This window comes from Pongo abelii, chromosome 4, assembly GCF_028885655.2.
Source record: "Pongo abelii isolate AG06213 chromosome 4, NHGRI_mPonAbe1-v2.0_pri, whole genome shotgun sequence".
Lineage (NCBI taxonomy): Eukaryota > Metazoa > Chordata > Mammalia > Primates > Hominidae > Pongo > Pongo abelii.
Window position 1 is genome coordinate 189,991,716 of NC_071989.2, and position 19,533 is coordinate 190,011,248.

General features: G+C 47.1%; 1 protein-coding gene and 1 non-coding gene across 2 annotated transcripts; both read left to right on the plus strand.

Moving 5' to 3' along the window:
• Positions 1-2,159: 2,159 nt before the first annotated feature.
• LOC100438120 (olfactory receptor 2V2) lies at positions 2,160-3,107 on the plus strand. Its single transcript, XM_002816338.4, has one exon. It carries the CDS (start codon positions 2,160-2,162, stop codon positions 3,105-3,107), a length of 948 nt encoding a protein of 315 aa, XP_002816384.4.
• Positions 3,108-15,235: 12,128 nt separating this feature from the next.
• Positions 15,236-15,308, plus strand: TRNAV-AAC (transfer RNA valine (anticodon AAC)). The gene has a single exon. It is a non-coding gene; the product is annotated as a tRNA-Val (tRNA).
• The last annotated feature ends 4,225 nt before the right edge of the window (positions 15,309-19,533 follow it).

A 19,533-nucleotide genomic window follows, 5' to 3' on the forward strand; every position in this document is an offset into this window, starting at 1 on the left:
AGCCAAGCCCTGAGAGCCCTGCACCTGGCAACAGCTGAACCGGAGCCTCAGGAGAGGCCTCGGGCTGGAGGCACCCAGCTGAGCTTCACTAGATCCCTGGACCACAGGAACCATCAGATAACAAATACGTGTTATTCTGTTTTAAGCAGCTCAGTATTGGAGCTATTTGTTACAAAGCAGTAGGAAACTCATACAAAGTTAAGGGGGGAAAAGTGGGGAAGCACTGCAGTGCTGCGCTACTTACAGTGATGGTGCCTGACGGTGCAGGCCCAGATGGATAAAGGGACAAACAAATCGGAAGGAGGCAAATGAGAAATAGAACACAAAGAGGCCTAAGGAAAACTGGGAACTCCTTGGAGGGCGAAGACAAAGCTCAGCCGGGTGAGAGCGTGACACCAATGATAACAGACTCGTAGTCGGAATACAGTGATGTTTTCCACTTGTTGTTTATAATGATCTATTCTGTTATTTGCCTTGGATTCAGATATTCTACCATCAAGGATGCTTTGTCTTTTTTAATATGCATGATGTGATTTCCTGACTGGGCTTTGTCCATGTAAAATCAGATCATGTCTCTGGTGCCTCTCGATACTAAGGTGTTTAGGACAAATTGTTTGGCAGGACATGGTGGCTCACACCTGTAATCCCAGCACTTTGGGAGGCCAAGGCAGGTGGATCGCCTGGGCTCAGGAGCTCGAGACCAGCTCGGGCAAGATGGCAACACCCCATCTCTAATAAAAATAGAAAAAAAGTTAGCCAGGCATGGTGGCAGGCACCTATGGGAGGCTGAGGTGAGAGGATGGCTAGAACCCAGGAGGCGGAGGTTGCAATGAGCCGAGATCACACCACTGCACTCCAGCCTGGGTGACCGAGTGAGACCCTGTCTCAAAAACACAAAAACACAAAGTAATTCTTGGCTAAATATCAAGGGAAACCCCTCTTTATTAGCAGGCTCCAAATAAACTCATTGAAACTTTGATAAAGCAGTGAGGAAATGACTCAGAAATCCCAGTGAAATATATCAGTTACAAGGATCTCATAAAGAAGGCACTTTGATTTCTACTAAAGATAACTTAGGAAGCAGGTATTACCTATAAGGATTAGTCAACCTCTTCTACTGAAGCCCTGACTAAGGGATTATTTTATAAGCCCCAGCATAACTGAAACCTCACTGTTCTTAAGAGTCTTGGGCACCAAGTCATTGCTTCTCCTCATTGGCCCTGTGACTTCCTGTCACTCCCAGTATGACTGACAATGACACTGTCCATCACAACTCTTCCTTTCTGATGTGGGGCACAACAGGAGAACATCCTTTCCCTATAGTCTGAACATAATAGAGTGGTAAGCATGAGAAAACTCTCAGAACATCGAGAGAGACTCCAGACTGAGGAGCAACTCCTGTTTCTTCCCTTCCTTTCTATAGCATACATGAATTACCTCCTGGGAATGAAATGGTCCCGGCCCCGTTAAACATCGTTTCCCAAGTCCATGTGATCCCAGGTAGAAGATTCGGTATTGGCCAGGTGCAGTGGCTCATGCCTGTAATCCCAGCACTTTGGGAGGCCGAGGCAGGCGGATCATGAGGTCAGGAGAGCGAGACCATCCTGGCTACACTGTGAAACCCCGTCTCTACTTAAAAAATACAAAAAATTAGCCGGTCGTGGTGGTGGGCACCTGTAGTCCAAGCTACTTGGGAGGCTGAGGCAGGAGAATGGCATGAACCCTGGAGGCGGAGGTTGCAGTGAGCTGAGATCTCGCCACTGCACTCCAGCCTGGGCGACTGAGCGAGACTCCATCTCAAAAAAAAAAAAAAAAAGATTCGGTGTCATATGGTACAGCCAAGACTTTGCCTGCTGAAGGGAGTTGTCCGAAGGTCTCTGACACATGAAACAACTCAGTTCTTCTCTTTGTGGTAAGGATACATACAGCACATAAACACAGTCCGATTCTAGGGGCCAGGAGGGCCCCTACTGCTGTGTCAGGGAGATATGAAGGAGTGTCCTCTATTATGTCCCAAAGCTTCAGTTGTTGAGATCTAATGAGTTGCACACAAAATAGCTGACTGAAAACATAGCAGCAGAGGTCTATAAAGAGATGTCAGTCAATCTAACACATCTTGTCCATATTCTCAGGTGATGACCAGGAACAACAACTGAGCCATGGAGACATGGGTGAACCAATCATACACAGATGGCTTCACCCTCTTGGGCATCTTCTCCCACAGTACTGCTGACCTTGTCCTCTTCTCCGTGGTTATGGTGGTCTTCATAGTGGCCCTTTGTGGGAATGTCCTCTTCATCTTCCTCATCTACATGGACCCTCAACTTCACACCCCCATGTACTTCTTCCTCAGCCAGCTCTCCCTCATGGACCTCATGTTGGTCTGTACCAATGTGCCAAAGATGGCAGCCAACTTCCTGTCTGGCAGGAAGTCCATCTCCTTTGTGGGCTGTGGCATGCAAATTGGCCTCTTTGTCTGTCTTGTGGGATCTGAAGGGCTCTTGCTGGGACTCATGGCTTATGACCGCTATGTGGCCATTAGCCACCCACTTCACTATCCCATCCTCATGAATCAGAGGGTCTGTCTCCAGATTACTGGGAGCTCCTGGGCCTTTGGGATAATAGATGGAGTGATTCAGATGGTGGTAGTAATGAATTTCCCCTACTGTGGCTTGAGGAAAGTGAACCATTTCTTCTGTGAGATGCTATCCTTGTTGAAGCTGGCCTGTGTGGACACATCTCTGTTTGAGAAGGTGATATTTGCTTGCTGTGTCTTCATGCTTCTCTTCCCATTCTCCATCATCATGGCCTCCTATGCTCGCATTCTAGGGACTGTGCTCCGAATGCACTCTGCTCAGGCCTGGAAAAAAGCCCTGGCCACCTGCTCCTCCCACCTGACAGCTGTCACCCTCTTCTATGGGGCAGCCATGTTCATCTACCTGAGGCCTAGGCGCTACCGGGTCCCCAGCCATGACAAGGTGGCCTCTATCTTCTACACGGTCCTTACTCCCATGCTGAACCCCCTCATTTACAGCTTGAGGAACCGGGAGGTGATGGGGGCACTGAGGAAGGGGCTGGACCGCTGCAGGATTGGCAGCCAGCACTGAACCCAGGGCATCCAGTGCCTGGCTCTGCCATCTCTTAGTTCTGGGGATGTCGGGTTAATAATTCTCTCATTTTCAGTCTTGGTTTCCTCATTAATAATGAGGATTATGACACCCGCAGACTTGGAAGGTCTTTTTAAACACTACATCAGTTCTTTCTTTCTTTTGTTCTTTCTTTCTCTTCCTCTTTCTCTTTCTCTTTCTCTTTCTTCCTTTTTTTTTCAGGTCTTACTCTGCCACCCAGGCTAGAGTGCAGTGACATAATCTCAGCTCATAGCAGCCTTGATCTCCTGGGCTCAGGTGAGTCTCCAACTCAGCCTCCTGAGTAGCTGGGATTACAGGTGCGTGCCCCACACCTGACTAATTTTTTAGTAAGAGATCCACTATTGTTGTAGAGACAGTGTTTTACTATGTTGCCAGGGCTGGTCTCGAACTCCTGGACTCAAGCAATCTGCCTTCCAGAGTGCTGAGATTACAGGCGTGAGCCACCACGCACAGCCAACATCAGTACTTTTTATCTGATGAAGAAACAACTTTTCCTCCCAATCTTTTGTGTACTAATTATTTTGTACTATACATTGAAAATGAATATAGGACATTGTAAATCAGCACTGTGCAGAAATAAGACATTGGGATTGCTGTCACTCATTATTTAAAATTGGAATTACTTCTACTAGAAGAAGACGTTGAGCTGAGCCTCCTAACTCTCCCTGCTAATGTTTTATTCTGTGCTTACTCTGTTGGAGACTTCGCTCTATGATCTATGTATAGACGTAGATCCCACCTGTATGATGTTTATATGATGTCTCACACCAGTTGTAGCCCTTAGACATAGATCCCACCTGCATGATGTTTATACGATGTCTCACACCAGTTATAGCCCTTAGACATAGATCCCACCTGTATGATGTTTATATGATGCCTCACACCAGTTGTAGCCCTTAGACATAGATCCCACCTGCATGATGTTTATACGATGTCTCACACCAGTTGTAGCCCTTAGACATAGATCCCACCTATATCATGTTTATATGATGTCTCACACCAGTTGTAGCCCTTAGACATAGATCCCACCTGTATGATGTTTATATGATGTCTCACACCAGTTGTAGCCCTTATATATAGATCCCACCTGTATGATGTTTATATGACGTCTCACACCAGTTGTAGCCCACCTGTATGATGTTTATATGTCTCACACCAGTTGTAGCCCTTATATATAGATCCCACCTGCATGATGTTTATATGATGTCTCACACCAGTTGTAGCCCTTAGACATAGATCCCACCTGTATGATGTTTATATGATGTCTCACACCAGTTGTAGCCCTTATATATAGATCCCACCTGTATGATGTTTATATGATGTCTCACACCACTTGTAGCCCTTAGACATAGATCTCACCTGTATCATGTTTATATGACATCTCACACCAGTCGTAGCCCACCCGTATGATGCTTATATGTCTCACACCAGTTGTAGCCCTTAGACATAGATCCCACCTGCATGATGTTTATATGACGTCTCACACCAGTTGTAGCCCTTATATATAGATCCCACCTGTAGGATGTTTATATGATGTCTCACACCAGTTGTAGCCCTTATATATAGATCCCACCAGTATGATGTTTATATGACGTCTCACACCAGTTGTAGCCCACCTGTATGATGTTTATATGTCTCACGCCAGTTGTAGCCCTTATATATAGATCCCACCTGCATGATGTTTATATGATGTCTCACACCAGTTGTAGCCCTTAGACATAGATCCCACCTGTATGATGTTTATATGATGTCTCACACCAGTTGTAGCCCTTAGACATAGATCCCACCTGTATCATGTTTATATGACGTCTCACACCAGTTGTAGCCCACCTTTATGATGTTTGTATGATGTCTCACACCAGTTGTAGCCCTTAGACATAGATCCCATCTGCATGATGTTTATATGATGTCTTACACCAGTTGTAGCCCTTAGACATAGATCCCACCTGCATGATGTTTATGTGATGTCTTACACCAGTTGTAGCCCTTAGACATAGATCCCACCTGCATGATGTTTATATGATGTCTCACACCAGTTATAGCGCAACACTAGGGTCTTAGATGAACAACTTACAGATGACAGAAAATAACACTTCATAGTTCTGTTTAGAGAATGTCTATTCCTCACAGTGGAAACGTCATAAAGATGTATTAAAAGCATACAAGTTGTCTTTGAGATGGTGAGGGACAGGGTAGAGATTTGCTTGCTTGTGTATTCAGTGGAAATCCCCCGAGCCTGCTGTCTCCTCACCACGCCCTAGCAGTGTGTGCCGCTCTGTGTCAGCTCAGCTTCTGTAAGGAGAAAACTGGCTGAACTGCTTCCCCTTCAGGGAATGAAGACTGGAGCATGGCGACAGAATTTCATCTGCTGTTTGAAAACTTATTTTCAGTATTTCGTTTGAACTATTTGCAGGACTTGTATCCATCCTTCCAAGCTCTGTACCTGCCCTTTGCGCATATTTGCAGTAGAATTCTCTTTTCACGGAAAAAAATTATCTCCATCGAAGGCAGAGAGAAAGGAGGCCAGAACTGGGCCTGAGGATTAGACTAAACCCCAGGGAGGTGTTTGCTGGGCTTCAGGCTTTGGAGAGGTGGAGGGAGGTGGCACCCAGGGCCTACCGTGGATGATTTTAGATTGTCCACTCAGCTTAATTCTCACAGGAAACATTCTGTGGTGAAAATATTATGCCCATTTTACAGGAGAGGAAGCAAGGGCGCAAATCAATAAGTCCCTGCCTCATCGTCCAGTTTTCCTCTTCACCTCCCCATGGGAAAGATTGGTTTGTCGGCGCAGCTGAGATGAGCAAACAACGTCGCAGGAACCTCCTTCCCTTGGGGGTTTTACTGCCAGAGGAGGTGTCTCCAAGGACTGGTGAAAATAGAAGTAACTTTCCTTAGTCACGGGGCTGCAAGATTTTCCATTGTGTAGATGGATCTTAGTGTGTTCTGTGACCACTTGCTGATATCTGTTAGGTAATGCCCAACCTACCAAATTAAAGCTCTATAATATCAAATATCTTTCTGTGTATTCTCCTCATTCTCATCGTATCTTTTTGCCTTGTACACATTTCTATTTGCCCCAAATTCTCCTCTTCCAGGAAGCATCCCTGATTAACCTCAGGCCCACTCAGATTTCTCTAGGATTTTGCACCCTGCAACCCATGAGTACCTTGAGCGTTTCAACCTGAACTGTTTACCTATAGCCACTGAACCCCTAGACTGGAAGAAAATTTAGAGCAAAGTTAATCCAGCCCCCTTCCCTGATGCAGAATTTTGGACCACAATCACCCAAGCAAAAGTTTTACCAGCCTTTGCCTTATCCAGTCCCATAATGGGGAAATTCCTATTTCATTTTAATTGAATTTCATTGGCATAGGCTTGATGTCCTTAGTTCATTTCCCGCACAAGGACCAGGGAATTCCATTGAAAATTATCTACTGAACACCACTAGCACCCAGAAATGTGGTAAGTTCTATGTCACAAAAAGGTTCCACAGGGTCCTCTCATGTCCAGGCACACAATTCAGTTCACTAATCAATGCTCCTTATGAAACAAGAGTTGCATAACTAGTCTCAGCGTGAGCAACTGCAAACTTAGAGATGTGCAACTGTTAGAGATTTGTAAGAAAATAATATAGAGAGGAAATACGTGTGAGGGGGCAGATGCGGTGGCTGACATCTGTAAAAGAAAATAATATGGAGAGGAAATACGTGTGAGGGGGCAGGTGCGGTGGCTCACACCTGTAATAGAAAATAATATAGAGAGGAAATACGTGTGAGGGGGCAGCTGCGGTGGCTCACACCTGTAATAGAAAATAATATAGAGAGGAAATATGTGTGAGGGGGCAGCTGCGGTGGCTCACATCTGTAGTAGAAAATAATATAGAGAGGAAATATGTGTGAGGGGGCAGCTGCGGTGGCTCACATCTGTAATAGAAAATAATATAGAGAGGAAATACATGTCAGGGGGCAGGTGCGGTGGCTCACATCTGTAACAGAAAATAATATAGAGAGGAAACACGTGTGAGGGGGCAGCTGCGGTGGCTCACATCTGTAATAGAAAATAATATAGAGAGGAAATACTTGTGAGGGGCAGGTGCGGTGGCTCAAATCTGTAATAGAAAATAATATAGAGAGGAAACACGTGTCAGGGGGCAGATGCGGTGGCTCACATCTGTAATAGAAAATAATATAGAGAGGAAACACATGTCAGGGGGCAGGTGCGGTGGCTCACATCTGTAATAGAAAATAATATAGAGAGGAAACACGTGTCAGGGGGCAGCTGCGGTGGCTCACATCTGTAGTAGAAAATAATATAGAGAGGAAATACGTGTGAGGGGGCAGCTGCGGTGGCTCACACCTGTAATAGAAAATAATATAGAGAGGAAATACGTGTGAGGGGCAGGTGCGGTGGCTCACATCTGTAATAGAAAATAATATAGAGAGGAAACACATGTCAGGGGGCAGGTGCGGTGGCTCACATCTGTAATAGAAAATAATATAGAGAGGAAACACGTGTCAGGGGGCAGCTGCGGTGGCTCACACCTGTAATAGAAAATAATATAGAGAGGAAATACGTGTGAGGGGGCAGCTGCGGTGGCTCACACCTGTAATAGAAAATAATATAGAGAGGAAATACGTGTGAGGGGCAGGTGCGGTGGCTCACATCTGTAATAGAAAATAATATAGAGAGGAAATACTTGTGAGGGGCAGGTGCGGTGGCTCAAATCTGTAATAGAAAATAATATAGAGAGGAAATACGTGTGAGGGGGCAGATGCTGTGGCTCACATCTGTAGTAGAAAATAATAGAGAGAGGAAATACGTGTGAGGGGCAGGTGCGGTGGCTCACATCTGTAATAGAAAATAATATAGAGAGGAAATACTTGTGAGGGGCAGGTGCGGTGGCTCACATCTGTAATAGAAAATAAAATAGAGAGGAAACACGTGTGAGGGGCAGGTGCGGTGGCTCACATCTGTAATAGAAAATAATATAGAGAGGAAATACATGTCAGGGGGCAGGTGCGGTGGCTCACACCTGTAATAGAAAATAATATAGAGAGGAAATACGTGTGAGGGGGCAGGTGCGGTGGCTCACACCTGTAATAGAAAATAATATAGAGAGGAAACACGTGTCAGGGGGCAGGTGCAGTGGCTCAAATCTGTAATAGAAAATAATATAGAGAGGAAATACGTGTGAGGGGGCAGCTGCGGTGGCTCACACCTGTAATAGAAAATAATATAGAGAGGAAATACGTGTGAGGGGCAGGTGCGGTGGCTCACACCTGTAATAGAAAATAATATAGAGAGGAAACACTTGTGAGGGGCAGGTGCGGTGGCTCAAATCTGTAATAGAAAATAATATAGAGAGGAAATACGTGTGAGGGGCAGGTGCGGTGGCTCACATCTGTAATAGAAAATAATATAGAGAGGAAATACGTGTGAGAGGCAGGTGCGGTGGCTGACATCTGTAATAGAAAATAAAATAGAGAGGAAATACTGTGAGGGGCAGGTGCGGTGGCTCAAATCTGTAATAGAAAATAATATAGAGAGGAAATACGTGTGAGGGGCAGGTGCGGTGGCTCACATCTGTAATAGAAAATAATATAGAGAGGAAATACGTGTGAGGGGCAGATGCGGTGGCTCACATCTGTAGTAGAAAATAATATAGAGAGGAAATACGTGTGAGAGGCAGGTGCGGTGGCTTACATCTGAAATAGAAAATAAAATAGAGAGGAAATACGTGTGAGGGGCAGGTGCGGTGGCTCACATCTGTAATAGAAAATAATATAGAGAGGAAATACTTGTGAGGGGCAGGTGCGGTGGCTCACATCTGTAATAGAAAATAATATAGAGAGGAAATACTTGTGAGGGGCAGGTGCGGTGGCTCACATCTGTAATAGAAAATAATATAGAGAGGAAATACGTGTGAGGGGCAGGTGCGGTGGCTCACATCTGTAATAGAAAACAATATAGAGAGGAAATACGTGTGAGGGGCAGGTGCGGTGGCTCAAATCTGTAATAGAAAATAATATAGAGAGGAAATACGTGTGAGGGGCAGGTGCGGTGGCTCACATCTGTAATAGAAAATAAAATAGAGAGGAAATACGTGTGAGGGGGCAGATGCGGTGGCTCACATCTGTAGTAGAAAATAATATAGAGAGGAAATACGTGTGAGGGGCAGGTGCAGTGGCTCACATCTGTAATAGAAAATAATATAGAGAGGAAATACGTGTGAGAGGCAGGTGCGGTGGCTCACATCTGTAGTAGAAAATAATAGAGAGAGGAAATACTTGTGAGGGGCAGGTGCGGTGGCTCACACCTGTAATAGAAAATAATATAGAGAGGAAATACGTGTGAGGGGGCAGATGCGGTGGCTCACATCTGTAGTAGAAAATAATATAGAGAGGAAATACTTGTGAGGGGCAGGTGCGGTGGCTCAAATCTGTAATAGAAAATAATATAGAGAGGAAATACGTGTGAGAGGCAGGTGCTGTGGCTCACATCTGTAATAGAAAATAAAATAGAGAGGAAATACGTGTGAGGGGCAGGTGCGGTGGCTCACATCTGTAGTAGAAAATAAAATAGAGAGGAAATACGTGTGAGGGGCAGTGCGGTGGCTCACATCTGTAATAGAAAATAATATAGAGAGGAAATACGTGTGAGGGGCAGGTGCGGTGGCTCACATCTGTAATCCCAGCACTTTGGGAGGCCAAGGCCAAGGTCGGAGCATCGCTTGAGCTCAGCAGTTGGAGACCAACCTGGGCAACATGGTGAAACTCCATCTCTACAAAAAATACGAAAATCAGCCGGGCATGGTTACTTGGGAGGCCGAGTTCCTTGGGAGGCTGAGGTGGAAGGATTGCTTGAGCTTAGGTGGCTGAGGCTGCAATGACCCATGGTCACGCCACTGCACTCCAGCCTAGTCCACAGAGCAGAAGCCTGTCTCGAAAATAAATAAGTAAATAAATAAATAAACAAAAAATAAAAAAGAAAACACACGTGAAAGCACAGGAGAGTAAAAGAAGCAAGAATCTTACTGGGGGACTTGGGAGTTTTTGTTACTTGCTTCACTTTTGTGTATGCCTGACATTTTTTATAATTAATAGTTTAAAATGCTCAAGGCCAGTTTTTTTTTTTTTTTGCCAACTACCTTACCAAATCCTTTCCCATCAAGTTGTCCGTTCATTTTATTGGGTGATTTTGGGGCATAGATGTGACAAATCTTCATTGCAATCAGTTAGGTCAATGTTTTGTGTGTGTGTGAATATGAAAAATTGTTTGAAGCCAGGCGTGGTGGCTCATTCCTATAATCCCAGCTGATAATGGGGAGGCCAAGGCGGGAGGATCAGTTGAGCCTGGGAGTCTGACGCTGCAGTGTCACTGCACCCCAGCCAGGGCAACTCAGAGAGATCCTATCTCTACAGATTAGAAATGTTCCATTTCCGCTGGACAGGGTTTCTCATGTCTGTAATCCCAGCACTTTGGAAGGTCAAGGCAGGAAGATCACTTGAGCCCAGGACTTTGAGACCCAGCCTGGGCAACATAGCAAAACCCCATCTCTAGAACAATTAAAAATAAAATATGAATTTTAAATTTAAAAATTGCTCTACACCTCCATTTGGAAAGACTATGTATGTGTTTGTGTCATGTATGAAAGCTAAGCTGGCATCTCCATAACCACGGGGCCCAGATCTGTCCTGATCCCGTTGAGCCCCATAGCCTGACCCTGGAGGAATGAGTATCTGCTGTTGTGAATGAGGCCAGCACCCGTCCCCACCCAGCAAAACCAACGGCCACAGGAGGGCAGCAGAGAGCCACGATCCCAACCAGAGGAGAACGCAGACTGCATAGGGCAGGTGCAGGTGCTTATGTTTGTTTATTGGTTTGTTTTCTTTTTTATTTAAGTGACCTGTGCCATCGTATTGGGCTGAAATAGCCAGGGATGTCGCCATACAGACAGATCTAGTGCAGGTGAAAAAGAGAGCGGAGTGGGGTCCAGACTATTCCAGCCTCCCTCCTGCTGCCCTTGGCAAGGCTGCCAGCCTCTCCGTATCTCGGTGTCCTCATCTGTCACATGGGGATAATAACAGCATGGACTGCAGGGGGCTGGCGACAGTAAAGAGAGTGAGGTGCGTGGCGGCAGCACAGGTCGGCCCAGGAGGACCCCGTGGGAGCTCCTACTGACTGCGGAGAAGATCAGCAGAGGCCCCGCTGAGGACGGCGTTGGGGGAGGTGCAGGGAAGGGGCTTGTGGGAGGGTGGTGGGAAACAGCTTCACACAGAGGATGGGTGTGATTGTGGGGACCTCAAAAGCCACACCCAGAGCTGGGGGTGCTGCAGGGCAGGGGATGCAGCGGGGACGTGCCCACGGCCTGAGGTCCCTGTGGGCGAGGCCCTCCTCTCTAACCCACAGCCACACCCAGGCCCAACTTTCAGGGGTGTGAGAGGTCTGCCTGTCTCCCGAAGACCCACTGTGGTCACTGACAGACTGGGACCTGCATGAGGGTGACCCAGGCAGGCAGGTCTGGACCTCTCTGGAGCAGGCAACCATGCTCCCATCATCCCTGTCTCAGGGCCTGTGTGGTCCTGAGCTGACACCTGAGGATGACACCCCACCCTCCACACATGGCAGAGTGAAATGATGGCACCCTGGCCATGGTAGCGCACGCTCACAGCCCCTCCAGCACAGAACTGCAGGGAGCAGGGGGCAGCGTCGGGGTGGCCAAGGCTTTGGCCTGTGGCAGGCCCTGAGCTCAGAAGGATACAGGGGCTTTTCCCGAACCCACACTAGGTGCAGGGCCGGGGAGGCTGTTTCAGAAGGTGAAGGGCCCCAGGCGGGTGAAGGGAGAGGCTGGTTCCGAATGTGTGGGAGACGCAGCCAGCGCCTGATGACTGAAAAGTGAGCGGGGGCTGGGGCTTCCTAGGAGGCAGTGAGGAGGGGGCAGCCCAGACCCAGTGAGATCACACCTAGGATGTCCCGAAGAAACCCTCAGGGGTGGGGCCAGGTCGTGCATCGTCATTGGGGGTGGGGCCAGGGCGAGCATCGTCATTGAGGGTGGGGCCAGGACGAGTATCGTCATTGGGGGTGGGGCCAGGACGAGTATCGTCATTGGGGGTGGGGCCAGGATGAGCATCGTCATTGGGGGTGGGGCCAGGACGAGCATCCTCAATGGGGATGGGCAGCCATGTGGATAAGCCGAGAGATTCCAGTGGGGAAAAAGGAGATGAGGCCGAGATTGATGATCTAGAGGTGCCCACAGCCTCACAGACCCAGGTGCCCTGGCAAGCACAGCCCTACTCACACAGCAGACATGGGGGTGGGGATGACTGAGTGTGCGCATAGCAGGGAACAGATAAATGAGCCTAAAGGCATGGATAAGTTTAAAGGCTAAAGAAGGGCCTTGTGCAGACCAATCCTGAGCGGAAATGAATGCAGGAGTCCAGTTAGCCCCTGCTGAGAGGGGAAAACCCGTGTCTTAAACTCAGGACCTAGAGTCAGGTGATCAGGACGAAAGAGGTTCCAGATAGGACCTAGATTAGGAACCTCCTCACCCCCTCCTCCCCACAGAGACTAGAGCAGAGGGGGAGGCCCACAGGCAGCACAGCCTTCAACTCCTGGTTTCCCCAGAAGACACTGTGGGCATTTGTCCAAGTGACCTCAGAGGCTCCCTCCAGGACACTGGGACAGTTTATACCAATCTGCACTTTTGCTCCTTAAGCTCCTGTCTTTGAGGGCCAGCTCAAATGATGACAATGGCTTTTCTGGCAACTTACCCAGACTCTGTCCTGAGGGGAGTAAACAGGGCCCAGTCTACCCAAGGCCCTCCCTGTCGTCTGGGACACCATGCGGGTCCTTCTGAGACAGTGGCCAGCTTTGCCCCAGCCCAGAGCAGCTGAGCCAGCGGTGGAACGACTCTGATGACAGACAGCTGTGAGCTCCCACTGTGGCCCAGGCCCAAGGCTCTAGGGGGTCAAAGAGATAGGAAGAAGAGCCATGCCGGGAGGATGCTGGGAGGCGTTTGGTGGTGAGTGCCCCACCTCTGTCACATGGGCCACCTTCTCCATCTGTATGAAGGATATCCCAGAAAACTGGCTGTTTATCTTCGCCTTCACTCACTCTGCTGAAGGGCAGGATATTCAGCAGAAATCTTAGAAACAGGATGAAACTCAGTGACAGGAAAGCTGAGAGTTTAGAGCCAGCAGGAACCTTAGTGATCATCTCATTCACCCTCTCATCTTGCTGATGTGAAAACAGGCTCAGAGATGGGAGTGGCTGGCCTGTGGTCACACAGTGGGTCCCCAAACTGTGCCCAGGGCCTGGGTATGCATCACTTCCAGAAATGTGTAACACTGGAAATGAATCCAAATGGCTTTCCAAAGCGGCAAAGGCAGCGCCAACCCGGTTTCTCCTCCTGGACGCATTGGAACAACCAGCCAAGCAGCCCCAGAAGATCACTTCCTCACACCTCTAGCCTAAAGGTGACACTTTTGAAACCCCCCAGAGCCTCCCTTTGCAGTTTGGACCCAGCCGTTCTGTTCACCTGGAGATCTCAGGCCTGAAAGATCTTACTATGGTGGAATTATGTTTCCCTCAAAATCCATCTTAGCACTCCAACCCTCTGTCCCTCAGAATGTGACTGCATTGGACATAGGGCTTTTAAAGAGGTGGTCACACTAAAATGAGGTCACTAGGGTGGACCCCAATCCAATCTGACAGGTGTCCTTATAAGAGGAGGAAAAGTGGACACACAGGGCCATCAAGGGTGCATGTGCACAGACGAAAGACCATGTATGGACACATGTTTGGGGTGTGTGTGTGTCTGTGTGTGTGTGTGTGTGTGTGTGTGTGTTTGGAACAGGGTCTTGCTCTGTTATCCTAGCTGCTGCCACTGACATCTCTGCTTACTCCAGCCTCAAACTCCCAGGCTCAACCCATACTCCCACCTTAGCCTCCCGAGTAACTACAGAAACTGCAGGTGTGCGCCACCACTCCTGGGTAATTTTGGGATTTTCTGTAGAGATGGTGTCCCAATATGTTGCCCAGACTCGCCTTGAACTCATCGGCTCAAATAACCCATCTGCCTCGGCCTCCTAAAGTGCTGTGATTACGGGTGTGAGCCACCACGCGAGGCCAGTTCCTCTGTTTTTTGTTTCTGGGGATTGTTCTTGGTTCTTTGTTTTTTGTTTCTTTGTTTTGAATGGAAGAGATATTTAAGAGACACCTCACAATGGAAGATTTAAAAAATGAGTCATACACGTGAAAAAGTGCTTATCGTCTTTCCTCATCAGCTAAATGCAAACTTAAACCATGAGGAAATACTACATACCCAGAAGAATGGCTAGAAGTTAAACAATAATCATCGTCATGAGTGAAAAGTACCAAATGCTGCCAAGGAGGTAGCCTCATAACGCTTTCACATGGTTGATGGGAGGAAAATAACCTAAATGTCCAACAGCAGTGGCTGCTTCGATAATCTGGAGCTCTACCAAACAATGCAACAATAAAAATGGTGTTGTAGGCTACTTCCTCTTTCATTCCACTCCAATTTCTCCAGGCCCACAGGCTCCAGTTCCACTCACGAAGGCATGGCCTCATATTCCCCAAGCAGCTTCTTCTGAAAGTCTCTTCTCTTAGAAAACGCTGCCAGCGCGCCCCTGCTGCCCAACCCCCAAGCCCACTGTGAACCCGACAGCTCGACTGCCTCACGTCTCTCTGAGGTCGCCACCACACCTTCTCTCAGGACTCCCATGCCCACTTCCGCCACCACATCGGGCATGAAAACTTCCTTTTCTTGTTTCTTTCTCTCTCTCCCTTTTTCTTTCTTTTCTCTCTTTCGAGACTGAGTCTTGCTCTGTCTCCCAGGCTGGAGTGCAGCGGCGCAATCATAGCTCAGTGCAGCCTCGACCTCCTGGGCTCCAGCCGTCCATCCGTCTCAGCCTTCCAAGTGCTGACAGGTCCTTTTCTCGTGTGCTCATGCCCATTAGCCAAGCTGGAAGGGACGCATGGAGGAAGCTCAGAGTTACCATGAGAAATAAAATGCGGCCTTGTGTGGTGGCTCATTGTGATGGGCCAGGAAGCTCACGTAGGTTTCCGTAGTGTAGTGGTTATCACGTTCGCCTAACACGCGAAAGGTCCCCGGTTCGAAACCGGGCGGAAACAGAATCTTATGTTTTTCATCTCATTACTTCAAATTTATTACACAGAAAACTAGCCTGGAACACCCCACCACTATCTCCACCTGCTTACGGAGAAAAGGCCATCAAAGGTATTTATAACGTTGCCTTTCCTCAACGGTTGAGGCACCTGAGAAGAACTGAACCCACCTCACTTGCTGTGGACAGCGGCGCCTACGAACTTCGCCCGAAGCCCATCCACTGGACGGCTGCGCTCTGCCAAATGGAATCCAGATCCCGAGCAAGTGTGGGGCCCAAGGCGAGTTCCAATGAATCCTCCTTTTGCAACCCATGGGGGGACAAAATGGAGAAATCACAACAAGCTGGCAGAGGTGGAACTCGAACCCACGCCTCCGAAGACACCGGCGCCTTAATCCAGAGCCTTAGACCGCCCGGCCCTGCTATCTTTCTCCTGGTCCTATACTTAATTATTTCCTTTCTTTATACAACATCGCTAGGGTCCCCGGGCCAACAAGGCATTGGGGCGAATCCACAGGGCATCGCAGAACCACCGCCTTCCAGCAGGATTCGCTGGGCCAGAGGCACTGGCTGGGAAACCGCTCCACCAGCGCCCTAGTGGAGAAGATTCACGAAGTGCAGGCCTCGGGATTTGCTTTGGGGGGTCACTCAGAAAGTCACCCACATCAGCCCTCTTTGGGGAGCCGGCGTGAGTGCTGGGGAAGCCTTCCACACTCTCAGTTTAAAGAAAGATAAAAATAAATAAACCAGGGCTGGCCAAGCGCGGTGACTCACGCCTGTAATCCCAGCACTTTGGGAGGCCGAGGCGGGCAGATCACGAGGTCAGGAGATCCAGACCATCCTGGCCAACACGGTGAAACCCCATCTCTACTAAAAACAAAAAAAATTAGCCAGGCGCGGTGGCGGGTGCCTGCAGTCCCAGCTACTTGGGAGGCTGAGGCAGGAGAATGGCGTGAACCCGGGAGGCAGGGCTTGCAGTGAGCCGAGATCACGCCACTGCACTCCAGACTGGGCAACAGAGCGAGACCCTGTCTCAAAAAAAAAAAAAAAAAAAAGTGGAGAGAAACCCTGTACATCCATTCCATTATTATTATTATTATTTTGCTGTGAAATGTGTTCCTGAGTAGAGATTGGTTAAGCTCTGACACCAGGATCTTCACGTGTACGGCTAAAGAGCATTGTTTTTGCAAAAGTACCCATGATTCTCCAGATCTTTTGTTTTACTTCAAAAACACTTTCTAATCCTGACAGAGTCTTCACAGAGAAGTGTTTGTTTCTGTTGAAGTCCAACTCACCATTTTTTTTTTTTTTTTCCTGTTTGGTGTCAAGTCAAAGAACTCTTCACCCAGCTCTAGGTCTAGATTTTCTCCTGTGTCTTTTTGAAGTTCTATAGTTTTAAATCTGACATTAAAGCCCACGATCTCCTTTGAGTTCATTTTTGTCTCAGCTGTGAGGCTTGGCTAAGGTTCATTAGTTTGGCCTATGGCTGCTCCAGCCCTGTTTGTTGGAAACACGATCCTTTCTCAGTTGGATTTTGCTTTTGCACTTTTATCAAAAACTACTTGAAGCATGGTGTGTGGCTGACGCTTGGATCCCAGCATTTTGAGAGGCTGAGGTGGGCAGATCCCTTGAGGTCAGGAGTTTCGGACCAGCCTGACCAACATGGGGAACCCGGTCTCTATTAAATATGCAAAAATTAGCCGGGTACGGTGGTGCAGGCTTGTAATCCCAGCTATTTGGGAGGCTGAGGCAGGAGAATTGCTTGAATGCGGGTGGTGGAGGTTGCAGTGAGCTGAGATGGCACCACTGCACTCCAGCCTGGGCAATGGAGCGAGACTATGTCTCAAAACACAAAAACAACACAAAACAAAAACTACTTGAAAAGAAAATAGTTGCAAAGGACATATTTGACAAAGGACTTGTAGCTGGGCTATACAAAGAATAATCAAAACTCAGCACTGAGAAAAAATCCTATATATTAAAAGACTGAAAGAAGGAAACAACACGATCAATGCAATTGACCCAGAAAAAGTATTGGACAAAATTCAACACCCTCTCATGACTAAACATTCAACAGCCCAGGCGCGGTGGCTCACGGCTGTCATCCCAGCACTTTGAGACTTCATCCCGAAAAAAAAAAAAAAAAAAAAATTCAACCAACTGTTACATCAAAGCATACGATCAACGGAGCAAAAAGGCAACCCACATAATGGAAGAAACTGTTAGCAAATTACGTGACTGATAACTGATGAATATCTAGAATATGTGGAAAACTCCTACAACTCAACAACAAAAAATAAACAACCCAATTAAAATAAAGGGAAAGGCTGGGTGCACGGTGGCTGATGCCTGTAATCCCAGCACTTTGGGAGGCCAAAGCGGGTGGATCACTTGAGGCCAGGAGTTCGAGACCAGGCTGGCCAATATGGTGAAACCCCGTCTCTACTAAAAGTACAAAAATTAGCTGGGCATGGTGGCACGTGCCTGTAGTCCCAGCTACCTGGGAGGCCGAGGCAGGAGAATTGCTTCAACCCGGGAGGCAGAGGCTGCAATGACCCGATATTGCACCACTGAACTCCAGCCTGGGTCACAAAGCGAGACTCCATCTCAAAACAAACAAACAAACTATAAAATAAAGGACAAAAGACTAGAATAGACAGTTCTTCAAAGAAGATATAGAAATGGGGATAAGCACATGAAAAGCTGCTCAACATCATTCATCGTCAGGGAAATGCAAATCAAAACCACAAGAAGATACTACCTCACAGTCATTAACAGGGCTATTTTCAGAAAAACAGAAAATAACCAAATGTTGGTGAGAATGTGGACAAATTGGAACCCTTGTGAGTTAATGACAGGATTGTAAAATGATACAGCCACTGTAGAAAATAGTTTTACGGGCCCTCAAAACTTTAAACAGAATTACCATATGATCCAGAAATTCTACTTCTGGGTATAAACACAAAATAATTAAAAGCAGGGAGTGGAAAAGATATTTGTACAGCAGTGTTCATAGCAGCATTATTCACAACAGCCAAAAGGTGAAAACAACCAAAATGTCCATCGAATAATTGAGTGGATAAAGAAAATGTAGTGTATACACACGATGGGCTATTATTCAGCCTTAAAAAGGAATGAAGTCCGGACATATGCTACAATATGGATGAACCTTTAATCTTACGCAGACTGAAGTAAGCCAGACACAAAACAGCAAATATCGGGTGATTCCACTTATGAGGAATAGTATGGTCAGATTCATAGGGACAGAAGAGCGGGAGTTACTGGAGCTGCGTGAGGAAGGAACAGGGAGTTGTTGTTTAATTACTATACTGTTTCTATATGGGATGATTAAAACATTGAGGCTAGTGGTGATGATTACATAAGAATGTGAATGTACTTAATGCTATTGACACGTACATTTCAAACAGTTGAAATGGCAATTTTATGTTGTGCATATTTTATTACAATTTCTAAAAAGAGAAAAAAACCCATTTAGAAAATGGGCAAAAATAGGAAGAGACATTATATAGAAAGGGAAATGAAGGTACCAAAGAAGTACATAAGGTGTCCAACAGCACTAGCCATTCAGGAAATGCAAATTAAGACGAAAGGGAGCTATCACTATATACCTGTTGGAACAGCTAAAATTAAAAAGCAGCCAGGCGTAGTTGTGAAAGCTGTGATCCCAGCCATCCCGGAAGCTGAGGCGGGAGGATCACTTGAGCCCGGGAGTTCAAGAGCAGCCTGGGAAGCACAGCGAGACCCTCCCCTTACCCCGGCCCAGGCAGTCAACGTACTCCCCACCTCTACTGCGCCCTGCCGGTGTCTCAAAAAAATGAGATACCATCAATGCCAGCAAGAGTGCAGAGAAACCAAATCTCATAGAAGGCTCGTGGAAATATGAAAAGATACAGCCACTCTGAAAATAGATTGGTCATTTCTTCAGAAACTAAAAATGCACTGAGCATATGACCTAGCAATTGCATTCAACCATTTATCCCAGAGAAAAGCAATACAACAGCCAAACTGAAAACAGTGCAAACTTTCAACTGGTGGATGATTAAACAAACTGTGGAATATTTATAGCTTGAAATGCTAATCATCAATAAAAATAAATGAATTACTGTATTGATACAATTAGAGTGGATCTCAAGGGAATTATGCTAAATGAAAAAAGCCAGTTGCTACAGGCCACGTGCTCTATTGTTACATTTGTATAACATTCTCGACAT